The sequence below is a fragment of the Rosa chinensis genome, chromosome 2 (assembly GCF_002994745.2).
Source record: "Rosa chinensis cultivar Old Blush chromosome 2, RchiOBHm-V2, whole genome shotgun sequence".
Classification (NCBI taxonomy): Eukaryota; Viridiplantae; Streptophyta; class Magnoliopsida; order Rosales; family Rosaceae; genus Rosa; species Rosa chinensis.
This window is the reverse complement of record NC_037089.1, coordinates 16,511,828-16,527,240: the sequence shown is the minus strand read 5'-3', so window position 1 is coordinate 16,527,240 and position 15,413 is coordinate 16,511,828. Positions and strand designations below refer to the sequence as shown.

The 15,413-nt window shown below is 37.8% G+C and overlaps 1 protein-coding gene across 2 annotated transcripts; it reads right to left on the bottom strand.

Moving 5' to 3' along the window:
• Positions 1–12,318: 12,318 nt before the first annotated feature.
• Positions 12,319–15,188, bottom strand: LOC112188093 (putative F-box protein At3g58860). 2 transcript variants are annotated; one of them, XM_024327114.2, is made up of 4 exons: positions 14,730–15,185; positions 13,580–14,482; positions 13,353–13,496; positions 12,319–12,784 (listed from the first exon to the last, which is right to left on the bottom strand). In XM_024327114.2, the coding sequence occupies exons 1-4, from the start codon at positions 14,748–14,750 to the stop codon at positions 12,479–12,481; spliced, it is 1,374 nt and encodes a 457-aa protein (XP_024182882.1). In that variant the 5' UTR covers positions 14,751–15,185; the 3' UTR covers positions 12,319–12,478. The 2 variants fall into 2 exon arrangements, with proteins under 2 accessions (XP_024182882.1, XP_024182883.1); XM_024327115.2 differs by lacking the exon at positions 13,353–13,496 and having other exon boundaries at positions 14,730–15,188.
• Between the last annotated feature and the right edge of the window lie 225 nt (positions 15,189–15,413).

Here is a 15,413-nt window from a genome sequence, read left to right as displayed (position 1 = left end):
GCCAACTTTAGATAATTTCTTCCAGAAATTTTCAATTGCTAAAATTTGATATTGAAGAACAAATAATCGTGGTAAATGCTTTTTGGAAAAATCCATGAGCAACAAATGGAAATTTCGAGTTCTTACAACATGGTATGACAAATCAGATTAAACATGTAAAATCTACTGGTTTTATCATGTGTGGTGAATTTATGAAGAAAACTTTAAGTTTCTTAAACGGCATTATCGAAACTACAAGTTCGATTTATGTATGAACTTCTAGTTCATTGGGTACCTGCATTTTCTACACATATATTCTAGTGCAAAAATTTAAACAAGTAACACAATAATATTGAATTGAGCAAATTGAAATAATCTCACAAATTGGATAAATAAAAATCACAAATCAATTGAGATATTAATTGCATGCTAGTAAAATAACATATTAATTATCACACAATTATGTGACTAAATGCTTCTGGCAATTAATTACACATATTAAATATGGTGAATCTATTTACAATATCAAATCATTTTTCCTTTTATTTGATTCTGCTGGACCAAAGGAGTGGGCTTGATACTGAAGCCTATCGGGCTTAGTCTGCGGGCTTGTGACCTGGGCTTTCATGCGTAAGTCAAATGGTGTGTGAGGCCTGCTGGGCTCAAGCTGGTCTGCCAAGGAATGAAAAGTTATTACTCAACCCTTTTGGTAACTCCAATTGAATACGACCAGGTAAGGAAAGATGAGGTTTAGGTGAAGCGAGACTCACTTAAGTACACGGCCTCATCTGAACCTTGCCTAGACATCGCATCCAACTGGATAAGCCTAGTTTGAGAAGATTCATAACTTTTGTCATGACAAGATGTGGTGAGCTTCTGTTCTAGCCTTGCAACTTGGGCCTGAGCTTCTGGCTCGAATTTGTTGTTGCGACTTTGGGCTTGATTTGAGCTTCTGACTCAGCCTCTATTAATATTCACAATTATAACATAATCAAATTCAATATATGTTATTAAATCATAACATAAATAAATTAATGCAACGGTTATGTACCTAAGGAAATGGGTTCAAATCCCATTAATGCTTCTGGCATTTCGTATAGGTAATACATTTGGGCAAATGCGTCTGGCATAATGTTAATGTAATAATCGCGTAATAATTTAGCCCATAATGCTTCTAGCATAAAGAATTATAATGGCAGATTCAAATTTGTGTAACCAAAAATTAAGCCCATAATTCGCGTAATACACAATATTAAAATGTAGTAATAAAAGATACATATAGAGTATATTTTTGGCAATTGCTTTGGATAAATGTCAATCAAAACCAAAACATGAATTGAATCAATTGATCAATCACCAATTAAATGGAGTTGAATCTGCTTCTGGCAATATTAATATTAAATGGTGGTGATAATTACCAATTGGCCATAATGGCACAGTGGACAACATGCTGGGTTGGTACACACTGTGGCTGGGTTCGAATCTCATAAATAGCAGATTTTATTTTTGCATGATTAATTGATGCTCTCTAGTTGTGAATTGGTGCTACTGGACCAAGTGCTAGAAATAGCTACAGCCAAAGTATCCTAATTTTTTTCTTTTCCAATCAAACAATCCAAAACATGAACATATATATATATATATATATATATATATATATATATATTCCAAATAAAACAATCAGAATTTAGGGTTCATGCATCATGGAGGATTTTTCATGTTCAATCGATAGGCTCAGTAAGCATGAATATAAAATTAGATTTTGGAAAACATTACTTGATGAAGAGCGGATGAATCTTCAGTTTATATGTGCAGAACTGAGAAGGTTGTCTTCTCAGCCAATCCAAGAGCTTGAACGATGATCCGCCTCTTTTCTTGATTGAATGACTAACCACCTCTTCTCCACAACTCGCAATCTAAATTCTAGAGCTTTTCGTGCTGATAACGTGTTGTAAAACAATAGTGAAAAATTAGAGAGAGAGAGAGAGAGTTTAGACGTAGAGATTAGAATGTGTGTATTATTCATCTCACCATGAGGAGCCTTATATAGGACTACATGGTGTACACAGAAAAGTAATGCTCAACTACAATTCAATCACCAATCTATAGGGATAGGCACCTATTACTCAACATCTATTTACATGATTATCCACAAATATTTACAACAGACAGATGTATGTATAGATTATGTATTCTGTATAATTGTAGGAGATGCTTTCCTATTAAGATTATACTCTTGTATCTCTTTATAACCCTCCTATTTGGAGATGAATAATATTGACATATTCCAAACATATTGAATTCTTAGTTTCTGCTAACTGATGTGCCTTGGTACCAGGGCCCAGCGCAGTCAACAAAGATGAGACATTAATAGGCGGCGGCACAGGTCTATACACAACACGAATCCTTGAAATCCCATAGTAGTCTCCACATATATCAGGTTGCACACAGGTGAAGGTTAGCATGAACTGATATCACCTATTCATTTTGATGATAGATGCAAGGTAGGATTGTTAGTGTGAGTCATCATTCCCTATTAGGAATAGACTACAAGGGAATATATTGTTGTAACTACTTACCTTGTATATGTTCTGTAGTACGAGTTGTAGTACGTTGTAGTACGATTGTAACCTATATATATACACCACAGAATGGGTGTAAAAAATATCAGAAAATTTATTCTCCATAACTTGTCTTATTTGACTTGGTATCAGAGCAAAGATCCAAAAAAAAGGACTTTGTCTCTTTCTTTTCTTTTTATTCTTCTCTCAATCCGAGGAGGAAGACAGTTTGCTTAAAACCCAGTTATTTGGGTTAAACGACGTCGTTCTCTACTATTGGTAATAGTAGACGTCGGTCTTCATCTTCGATCGGCCTCGTCCTCAGTCTAGGACCGCCGTCTCTCATCCATCTTCGATCGGCTTCGTCCTCAGTCCAGGACCGCAGTCTCTCATCTTCGACCGGCTTTGTCGTTGTGTTCAAGGCCGCTGTCACTATTCTCCAAGACCGCTGTCGCTCGACCAGTTCACAGATCGGCCTCTACTCCTCCGATCTGATTGGTTCCATCTTCGGTCAACTCGGTGATTCCAGATCGATTCCAGTCAAATCGTCAAATCGTCAGATCCATCTCCGGTCAAATCGTCGATTCCAGTCAGATCCGTCTCCGGTCAAATCGTCATCCTCGGCCAATTCCATATCGATATCAACTCGGTCAACTCGGTGAGTCAACCCGCCTCAACTCAGTGAATCAACCCGCCTCAACTCGGTGATTGAGTCAACTCGTCTCAACTCGGTCAACCCATTCAGCTTAGTCAAACAGGTTCCCAAAAAAAAAAAATGTTACTATTTGTTTGATTTTGTTTGGAGACATCTGTTATTATTTCCGCTGCGCACTTTGGGATTTGTGTATTTTTCTATTGTATTATTGCAATGGGTGGTGATGACAGTGAAGGTCAGAGTTCTAAGACCAATGAGGTCCAGAGGGTTGAAGTCTCTGTCAAGAACTCACAAGGTGGTTCTTTTGGGGGTACCAAACTCACTGGTGCTAATTTCCGAACATGGAAGAAGATTATGTCTGTTTAACTCCGTGGGATACACAAAATGGGGCATGTGACTGGAACAATCAAGGCCCCTAGTGAAGATAATGTGGAGGCCTATGCTAAGTGGGAAGATGATGATGGGTTTGTCATGTCAATTCTATTTCGAGCCATGACTGATGATGTGCTACAAATGGTAGAGGAGTGTGAAACTGCTGAGGCGATATGGAAGACGTTGGGAGATCTCTATACAAATGAGTCTGATTTTATATAGGTTCATGAATTGATGTGCAAAGCTGCTAATATGCAACAGCATGGGCAACCAGTAGCTGTGTATTTCACTAAGCTGAAGAATGTATGGGCTGAAATTGATCAGAAGCGTCCTTGCAAAATCAAGAATCAGGAAGATCTTGTGTGGTACCAGAAAGAGAAGGAGCTAGAACGGGTTCATGTGTTCTTGAGAGGGCTTGATGAGAAGCATAGTAGTGCCAAGGGAGAATTGCTCAGAATGCCAGACCCTCCTAGTTTGAACACAGCTTTTACATACATCCGCAAGGATGAGTCTCAGCAGGAAAGTGTCAAACATGCACAGGTTGAAGTATCTAGCCTAGCCATTCATGCCAAGTCACCGGCACCTTTCCTTCAGCAGCAGAATTCAGCCCCTCTTCATCAGCAAGGTTTCCCACAAGGCTTCACCAATCGCCCTCGTCCTCAATGTTCTTATTGCAACGACCTTGGGCATGTTCGAGAGACTTGTTGGAAGTTGAACCCCCACCTGAAACCTAAAAAGCAAGGTTATCGTCCTAAGGCGAAAGCAGCTGCTGTTCAATTAGTCCAAGAACCAGATTTCTATGGCGTAGCTGGCCAAGATCATCATACAGCAGGTGGAGCTACTCCTACAGCCTCTATAGCTGGTCGAGGTAAAATTGGTATGGATTTAAAGGTTTCTAACTTTGTTGGTTCTGATACATTGATTATTGATTCTGGTGCCTCCGATCATATGACTTATGATAAATCATATTTTACTGAGTTGTCTTCCCCACCAGTGTCCTATGTAACCAATGCCAATGGTGAGGCTTTTCTTGTGTTAGGGTCAGGGTCCATGCGTATTACTCCTACTTTAGAACTTCATAATGTGTTATATGTGCCTGATTTATCACATCACTTGATATCTGTCCCACAGTTGAACACCGAGTCTAAATGCTCTGTAACCTTTTATCCAATGTATGTGATTTTTCAGGATCTTCTCACCAGGGAGATAGTCGGTCGGGGGTATCTGAGGGGCAGGTTTTTCCATCTGGATCCGACATACGCAGGAGAGAAACCAGGAGCACAGTCCCAAACCGCTTTGACTTCGAATTCTGATAAGTTAAGTGAAATTTGGTTGTGGCATCGCCGTTTAGGGCATCCATCTTTTAGTCTTATGAAAAAAACCATGCCTACTCTGTTTATTGGTGTGGATGAGTCAGTTTTACACTGTGAAACATGTGTTTTGGCCAAGAGTCATCGTGCTACTTATTCTCCTAGGGTTTCTAATAAAAGTGTTATTCCTTTTGAGTTGATTCATTCTGATGTTTGGGGACCTTCTAGAGAGCCCACTGTATCTGGTATGCGATATTTTGTGTTGTTTATTGATGATTGTACGAGATTGTCATGGGTTGCTCTTCTTAAAACCAAAGATGAAGTCTTCCCTGCTTTCCAAACATTTCGTAATCTTGTTCAAACACAATATCATAACACCATTAAAGTCCTTCGTTCTGACAATGGGGGGGAGTATGTTAACCATGTGTTCCAAGAGTTTTTTACAACTCATGGGATTGTTCACCAAACCACATGTCCACAAACACCAGAACAGAATGGAGTGTCCGAAAGGAAAAACCGTCATTTACTTGATATGGCTCGTGCCCTTCTTTTTAGTGCTCATATGCCTAAGTATCTTTGGGGCGATGCTATACATGCTTCCTCTCATCTTATCAATCGTCTTCCATCCAGTGTCCTCCAGGGCTAAATTCCATTTGAGGTTCTCGCCTCTCATGTCTCCTTACCATCATTTCATAATCTTCCAGCTCGTGTTTTTGGTTGTGTTGCTTTTGTTCATGTGCCCAACAACCAGAGATCTAAGTTGGATGTCCGGGCCCTTAAGTGTGTGTTTGTTGGCTACGGAGGCTATCAGAAGGGGTACAAGTGCTATCATCCACCAACCAGAAAGTATTATGTCACTATGAATGTTACTTTCTTTGAAGACATGAGTTATTTCTCCTCTTCAGATACAGCTCTTCAAGGGGAGAATTCATATTTTGAAGAGCTATATCATGGAGAGGGGAAGGAATCAGAAGGAAAAGGTGAAGCCACACAGCCAGGAGGTATTTTGACGGATCCGGTTGAGACTATTAGCTCGCCGTCTCCAGCAGCGAGGTTCCAGACACCCAAGCACCAGTTTCCATCACTCAGAATGAGGTGGAAGACACAACTGCCCCTCCTGCCATCGCTTCTACCCCTGACCCACAGCTTCCTGGTACTGAAGATCACCCTTTTGAGGTATGTCCATCTACTGATACTAGTAGTAGTAAGTCTAATGTTGAGCAATATGTGTTACCACATAGAACCACTCGAGGTCAATCAGCCAAAAGATATGAACCTACTTTTACTGCCAAATCAAAATACCCATAGCAAACTATATGTCCACTAAGAGGTTGTCTAAGTCATATGAATCATTTGTGAATCAAATATCTGCTGTATCAGTACCTAACAAAGTGCAGGATGCATTGAGGGATCCAAAGTGGAGGAAGGCCATGGATGAAGAGATGGAGGCGTTGCAGAAGAACAATACTTGGCAACTTGTGCCTCCACCACAAGGCAAGAAGGCTGTAGGTTGTCGTTGGGTGTTTACTGTGAAGCATAATGCAGATGGATCAGTGAATCGATACAAAGCACGCCTTGTAGCAAAGGGGTTTACTCAGACGTATGGTATCGACTATGATGAAACTTTTGCTCCTATTGCCAAGATGAATACTATTCGGGTTCTGCTCTCGTTCGCTGCTAGTTTAAACTGGCCGCTCCGACAGTTTGATGTCAAGAATGCATTTCTTCATGGAGAATTAGCCGAGGAAGTGTACATGAGCCTTCCACTGGGATATGTAGTTGCTTCTCCTGGTGATTTTGTATGCAAATTGAGAAAATCTCTGTATGGTCTCAAACAGTCACCTCGTGCTTGGTTTGGAAGATTTTCACAGTTCATGCGGAAGGTTGGTTACAGGCAGAGCAACTCAGACCATACCTTGTTTCTCAAGCATCAACAAGGGAAGGTAACAGCTCTAATTATTTATGTGGACAATATGGTAATCACTAGTAATGATACTGTTGAGATGGATAGACTGCAGAGACAGCTAGCCTCTGAGTTTGAGATGAAGGACTTGGGTGAGCTTAAGTACTTCTTAGGAATTGAGGTAGCCAGGGGGAGAGAAGGAATCTATCTGTGCCAGAGGAAGTATGTTCTTGACTTGCTGACAGAGGCAGGTTTGTTGGATTGTAAACCTATTGATACTCCTATTGAGCAGAACCATTGTTTAGCTGAGTATCCAGATCAGGTACCTACTGATCGAGCTCGCTATCAGAGGTTAGTTGGGCGCTTGATTTATTTAGCTCATACTAGACCAGATGTTGCATATGCAGTGAGTGTGGTGAGTCAGTTCATGCATAATCCGAGTGAGAGTCACATGGATGCTGTTATGCGAATTCTGAAGTACTTGAAGTCAGCTCCAGGAAGGGGAGTACTGTTTTCTAAACACAACAACATTCTTGAGGTTTGTGGCTTCACATATGCAGATTAGGCTGGAAATATCACAGACAGGAGGTCGACATCAGGTTACTTTACCTTTGTGGGAGGTAATTTGGTTACATGGAAGAGTAAGAAACAGAAAGTTGTTGCACGTTCTAGTGCTGAGGCCGAGTATAGAGGTATGGCTCATGGAGTGTGTGAATTGTTGTGGCTAAGAAATCTGTTACGTGATCTGGGTTTCAAACTCAAAAATACCATGCAGTTGTATTGTGACAACAAGGCAGCTATTGACATATCACAGAATCCAGTATAACATGATCGTACTAAGCATGTGGAGGTTGATCGTCACTTTATAAAGGAGAAGCTAGATGCCAAAATTATTAGCTTTCCTTTTGTTCCAACTGAAGAGCAACTTGCAGATGTACTTAAGCAAAGGAGTTTCCAGGAAGGCGTTTTATGACTCACTAAGCAAATTGGGCATGGTTGATGTATATGCGCCAACTTGAGGGGGAGTGTTAGTGTGAGCCATCATTCCCTATTAGGAATAGACTACAAGGGAATATATTGTTGTAACTACTTACCTTGTATATGTTCTGTAGTACGAGTTGTAGTACGTTGTAGTACGATTGTAACCTATATATATACACCACAGAATGGGTGTAAAAAATATCAGAAAATTTATTCTCCATAACTTGTCTTATTTGACTAGGATTTCAACACGCTATAGTCTCTAACACTGTAGCCATGAAGCAGCTCTGCTTCACTCATGCAGATATGCTACAGAATATTTAACTACCTAATTCGTTCCTGTTGCTTTCATTTGACATAAATAAAACCAAACTCTCATAATCAAATGCAAACATGTCTAGATGAAGCAAGAACTGCAGTTCCTACTGGCCTAGTAGTTAGAGGCACACAACTTCTGCACTAGCGCTGCAGGCAACTTTTTCTTAATCTTCCCAACATGTTTAGATGACCATTCTTAACTTGCTCCATGCTTCATGCCCAATCTCAGCTAGTCTATCAATTCTTGTATGGTAACACCCGTGAGGCCGTGACGGACACTGTTAAAAACAATTTTCTCCAATTTAATAGCAGTTTTCGTTATGTACTTCACAAGTTCAATCTGACGTTTGGTACCGGCAAATCTTATAATTTCCACCACCTTGAGGTTATAATGGGAGCACTTCACGGCTTTCTTGTTGGGAAAGGGTCCTTTTGTTATCAATGAAAGTGAAATGCGGTTTAACTGCACCAAATTAATATTAAGTTGGCAGGTAACACAACAACAACCAGATTATCAAGTCGGCAGCTAGCTACCAAATAAATGGAAACATGTCTCCATGCAAGGATGAGAAACAGCATAGTGGGCAGAGAGAAGTCTAGCAGATGGAATAAAAACAGACACCATAATATCACAATGTACAGGTCTTACAACAAGCCAAACGTCCCTTGGAAATGCTGATTACTTCGCTATATCAACAATTTCACATAGTGTCTATAGCAAACTATCAATTTGGGTTCAAAGTTAATCTGAATACCATGCTGAGAGTTTATATTTGAAATAGGTTTACATCTAAATTACTAAATATTCTATTTTCAATGATTGTTAATTTCTGAAAGAGTACAACAGAATGTTCATGTAAAGATGTTTTTCTCTAGGTTAATAATGTATACCATAAATGGACTGAAGATCACCATTGGGATCAAAGCAAGATCTGTTAGACTAAAATGGACTTACCACAAGTTATCCTAGAGTGACTAGGAAACCATTAAAGCATCAAGTTGGATACAACATGGATTTGGAAAAGAATCAACCTAGATATCTAATGTGATAGTGTATTTAGCATTGGATTAGGAATCCATTATTTGGACTACAAGAAAGTCCTAACCTGTGATGCATTAGGATTACAATTATACAGTTCTTGATTCTATAGGAAAACCTTTATGGGAGGATTCCTAGGACTTGAACTAGTATAAATAAGAGGCTAGGGTCCCTATTATCACCACTGGTTTTACAAGCATTGTGTTCTGCCCATTCAGAAGTTGTAGTTGGTGATTAGCAGAAGACTTCAACCTCGACTTGTTCTTTGTTCTTGCAGCTGCATCAACGGCTTCAGCTATGGACATCAATGGTACGTTTTGATCCTCCAAGGATGATGTTGAACATGTAATTTGTGTGAGCTTGTTTATATTTTGGTTTTACAAGATCCAAAACATTGAATGACCTACTACGGACTCGACACCAACTAGCATGAAGTTCCCATGTACCCAGGCCCTGAGAGTGAATAGATGATGAAGCTCATATATATTTCACCACCAAATTGACCTTTGCACCAAAAGGAAATGGCAGATTATCAACGAGTCTAATTACCGTTTTAGTACAGAAATTGCAAAAAAACAAAAAAAAAAAAAAAAAAAAAAAAGGCCTAAAATGCTAGATAGCCTCTCTGAAATCATTCACGGCGAAAACTAGATAAAACTGATCAACTAGACAAATATATACATAGACAGTTGCCTAGATACATGTAATCTCATACCTCTAGGCCTCATCAACGGGCCGGGTCGGGCCGGACTTTATTGTAAATTGAAGGATCCAAGCATGTCCATATAAAGCGGGCCTTGCGGGCTTTTTCTGGTTTTTGCTGGCCGGGCCTTGCGGTCTTTTTTAGGCCGGGTCTTGCGGGCTTTATTTACAAATAAATCTTTAAAGACACTATTTTTTTTTATAAACTTATATTTATATATCTTACACTCCAAAGTGCAACGTCTATCAATTCAAAGAAAATAAAATAAAAACTAACCGTTGGATGTGATCATTACAATAAATTATGAGTGTGGTAAAAAATTTAGCCAATTTCACCATATTTTCCAATCCGATCGAATTGGTCAACCGTCGTCACTTTTATATTTTCTTGGTTGACCGATGGCGTAACAACCGCGAAATGTGCTTATTTTTCTACATCATGTCTATAAATATTCCATCAATGGATATGCATGGACATAAGATAAAATTTTCAATTTTAATTATAAAGACGTTGAAGTATACCAATTTGCCTCCTAAAGTTGTATGACTTATATGTTGCATTTAAATTGTTGAGGTTCACTCTAAACTCTAAAGCAACCATGAAGTGGAAAATGAATTTAGAGAAACCAACCGCTTGATAGAGAGATTGTAATGTTTTATGGTGGTTGTAAAAAATCCAGCCTATTTGGTTCTCGTTTAAATTTCAATCAACTAGGTCAAACTTAGTTACTCTTATAAACCTATATTTATATATCATGCACTCTAAAAAGTAAACCCTATCAATTCAAAGAAAATGGAAAAACCGACCGTTGGATGGGATTATTACAATAAATTATGAGTGTGGTAAAAATTTTAGCCAATTTCACCATATTTTTGAATCCTATCGAATTGGTCAACCGTCGTCACTTGTATGCCTTCTAGGTTGACCGTTGGCTTGACGACCGCGAAACGTGCTTATTTTTTCACATCACGTCTGTAAATATCCTATCGATGGATGTGCATGTACATAAGATAAAAATTTCAATTTTAATTACAAAGACATTGGCCTATATCAATTTGCCTCCTAAAGTTGTATGACTTGTATATTGCATTTAAATTGTTGAGGTTCATTCTAAAGCAACCATGAAGTAGAAAATGAATTTAGACAAACCAACCGCTCGATTGAGAGATTGTAATGTTTTATGGTGGTTATAAAAAATTCAGCGAATTTGGTTATCGTTTCGAATTCAATCAACGAGATCAAACTTAGTTACTCTTATAAACCTATATTTTTATATCATACACTCCAAAGAGCAACTCCTATCAATTCAATAAAAATGGAAAAACCGACCGTTTGATGAGATTATTACAATAAATTATGAGTGTGATAAAAAATTTAGCCAATTTCACCATATTTTCCAATCCAATCGAATTGGTCAACCGTCGTCATAATATGTAGAATATATATGCACATATTCTATATAAAAGTTTGAGAACTTCCACAAACATATATAAACACACACACACACACACATATATCTTATATAATTAAGCCAATTCTTGATGGAATGGTTAAATTTTTGAACTACCATATATGCCCTCACATAGTATAGATATTAATAAATAAATTATTTCTATATGAGAATAAGATAGTCAATTGATTATATCATATTTCAGAAGATTGCAATACCTCTCATGAAAAAAAGAGAAACTTTCTCAAAATCAAGAAAGAAACTGCTGTAACTTTTTTTAATTTAAAAAAATAAAAATAAAAGCTAATACATGTGCGGAGCACATGTTAAGGGGCTAATATATATAAAAGAATATGTGTGTGTGTTTGTGTTTGTGTTTATATATGTGTGGAAGTTCTCATACTTCTATATAGAATATGTGTTTATATATATATGTGTGTGTGTGTGTTTATAAATATATAAATATATATATATATATATATATATATATAACACATACATATATAATAGTTTACGGGCTTTTACGGTCCGCGCCTAGCGGCTTTTGGCAGATCGGACAGGGCTTTTGGCTCTGCGGGCCGGCAGGTCTCCATCGGCCCACTTGATCCGCGGGCTTTTTTATGAGGCCTACATACCTCATATTCAAGTATTCAACCATAGTCAGTACTGGTTACATGTGCTTGAGGTCCACTGTTCGAGGCGCAACCCTTTCACGAAGGAAAAAAAAAAGTTAGTCTTGTCTTCCCATGATCCTTTTCTTCTCATTCCAATGTATGTTTTCTTTTTTTGGCTAGTAATTCAACCAAGTCTGTAACATTTCATAACTCTACTTCATTCCTGTTGATTCCCAGACTCCCAGTTCGATGAGGAAGTCGTTCTGTCTTTGTACTGTAAATTTCAATCCAATTACCAAATTTGGTTCTTCACCATTCAACCGGAAATAAAGCTTCTATGCTAACACAAATAAAAACGACCGAACATTGATTATTGAATGCAAAACACTACATCCCTGGTTTTTGGCTTTGTGTAAATAGAGAGGAGGACAACTTTGCAAAACACCATTTAAGCGGTGCAGTATATTACAAACATTCATCATTAATTCAACTGCAAATTGAGCTTGTAGTTTTCATAACAACAAATTAAAAAGAAGCATTCATTATTCAATACAAATAATTTAGCAATGTAGTTTCTACTAAGGCTGTTGTAGCTACAGGCACACAACTTCTAGAGTTGCTGGCAATTTTCTTTTAAGCTGCAGGGCCTGAGCTCTTGACAATTCTTCCTTCTCCACTACAAGATCTCGTAGTCTGTCGAATCTTGGCCTCCAAGAATTAACAGAATCAAAAACAATTTTCTCCAGATTACTTGCAGTTTTTGTCAAGTACATTACAAGTTCAATCTGACGGCTGAGGCCACTGTACCCTACTATTTCCACCACCTTTAGACGATCATGGGAGCATTTTGCAGCTGTCTTCTTGGCAAAGGGACTTTTTTTACTCCATGATTGTGATAACTGCACCAAAGAAGCAACTTAGTGCATACAAACCAAGAACCACAAATTGTATCCGTTAATATAGCTAACAAATTTTCAACCTCCGAGAATGAGAAACAGTATACTATGCGTCTATAATAGAGTTTTATCCTAGACATTGATTTACATCTGAATATTCTGTTTTTCAATGAAAATACATTTCTGAAAGAAAAAAAAAATCTTCACTCAAAGAAGTCGGATAAAAGTGGAATCAAAGTCATCATTCGAATCAAAGGAAGATAAAAATTCCAAAGGACCAACTATCCACTAGACAGCAATCGGCAGCAAAGTTCAACCTTTCTGGTTGTCTAGTAAATTTGTCCTTTTTTCTTTTCTACAAAATTGGAAATGGAATTAACAGAAGATGAAGTGAAATTTGTATTCTATCTAATTGAACCCTATGTATTGAAGCGAAAGAAAAGTGAAGCTTGTATTTCTGTTTAGTACTAAAACCTAGACTGTATCAATTATACACTAGAAAAGGTCCAGCTACAAATAAACAAAACAACCAGGAGGTGCACACACTAAAAACACCGTTTAGTATACGTACCCGCAACACAAGTGTATGCATGCAAGGAGCTTTCTTTATGAAAGATGCGAGATGAAGAAGAGCAAAATTTTCAGTTTCATAAATTGCTAATTCCAAACGCTTGAGATTAGGTAATGAAGGAATTATGGGATCCCTTTCACAACACTGAAAAACAAACATCAAGTAAGGCACCAATATAATCAAACAACAAAAGAAAAATATTATAACTTATTTATAACAATACTAACCGCTTTCATATAATTGAGATTGAGAATCTCCAGTTGAGAAAGACAGCAGGACAGGTGAAAGAAGGTAATCTCTAAGAAATCATGTGGCAACCATCCAACAATGGAAACCTCAACAAGTAGTGGAAGATTACTAAGAACCAAGTTTCTCACATATCCATCATAACAAAATGAAACTAGGTTTGCATCACAAATTTGAATGGTTTTGATATTTTCACATCTTCGTATCACCAAGTACTTCAATGCAATTGAATGACCAACAACTCTCAGATTAACCAATGATGAGGAACCATACACGACCAGTCGTTCGAGAACAGGACAGTTTGAAATGAAGTACTCAAGAACTTCTTGGTCTACATCAACTGATTTCAAATCAAAAACTTTGAGGCACTTAAAACCAATGTATTCAGAACACAAGGACTTCAAACCAGAGGTTTCGCTGATACCTAACAGTTTGTTACTAAATCTGTATTTCCCAATCAATAGATAACGGATATATGCAGAGAAGTCCAACTCAAGCACTTGAACTCCTTTCCTCATTGCAAATTGAATCCATTCATCAATACAAATTCTAGGACCAAGTTTAAAAAAAACCCTGAATCGCTCGATGTTTAAGGCTCTATGCTGTTTCAACACACTATCCACCCAATTGACGTACCTACACATTTCCAATTCGCACGCTTCTCCTTTGAGCTCATTCAATCTCATTAAATTTTTCTCACCATCAAAGTTGAGATTGGTACTATAGGCCCACAAATACTGCCACCTCCTAGAAAGGATGCTAGTAGCTTGTGCTTCCTTTAGGGGCAACAGAGACAGTATACTCACAAGAATTTCATCCGGCAATCCACTGACCATGTCGTCAGCAACATCTTTCTTCTTTCTTTTTCTCAAGTTGTAACCACCCTAGGAATTAACCCAAGAAACCAAAAAAAAGTTTAATCAACGTTGAGAAAGATAGTGTTACCACACAATCTTCACTCTTTTTATCATTAATCCCCTCAATAAATAAATACACCTTATTTTGTTTCCTAAATCATGACAGAAATAACAATCGAAACATTTACCCAGAAACATAATACCCATTTTAATCTCACTGCAGTCAGATATTTACAGAAAGAAGAACGATGCAGCATTAAGATGTAGTTTTTACCTTGCTATTTGGTTCAACCATTGGTTAATGGAAATGGGTAGAGAAGAACCAGAACCCAGCAGCAGAAACAGAGCACCAGGTTGGCTTTTTTCTTTTTTTTTATATGGACAAGAGAATGGGAATCAACCAACTTCACAACTTCAATATGAAAAACAAAATATGGGAATCAACCCATAAACCCAATAATTAGGTTACACCTCAATTATGTTTTCATCAGATTACATGGGATCCAGATAAAGCAAACTCCCAACTGCGATTATGTCAAAATTGAAAGAAAGGTGGAAAGATGTGTTCTTTTCTCTAACCCAAGATCAACACAACCAATTTTGAAGAAAGAGTTTTGTGTGTGATGCAGCAAACAGAGAATCTAAGAGGCATGATATGAGTGAGGAAAGAAATCAATGACGGAGGAAGTGGGGGATTGCAAATAAAGACCTCTTATTTTGTCATATCTAAAATGTACTCGAGTTCCTCTGTTCGAAGCACGGCCATTTCATTCAGTTTCATTCTTCTTCTTTTTTCCCCTGATTTATTTCTCTTCTATTTTTTTTTCTTTTTTCTTTTTTGTTGGGCTTTCACTTTCGCATATTTAATATGAAATCAGTAACATTTTTTCGGGCATATATCGATTTGAAAAAATAGTCAAAATGCAGATTTGCTGCCTAAGGGTGAAACTTAATTTCA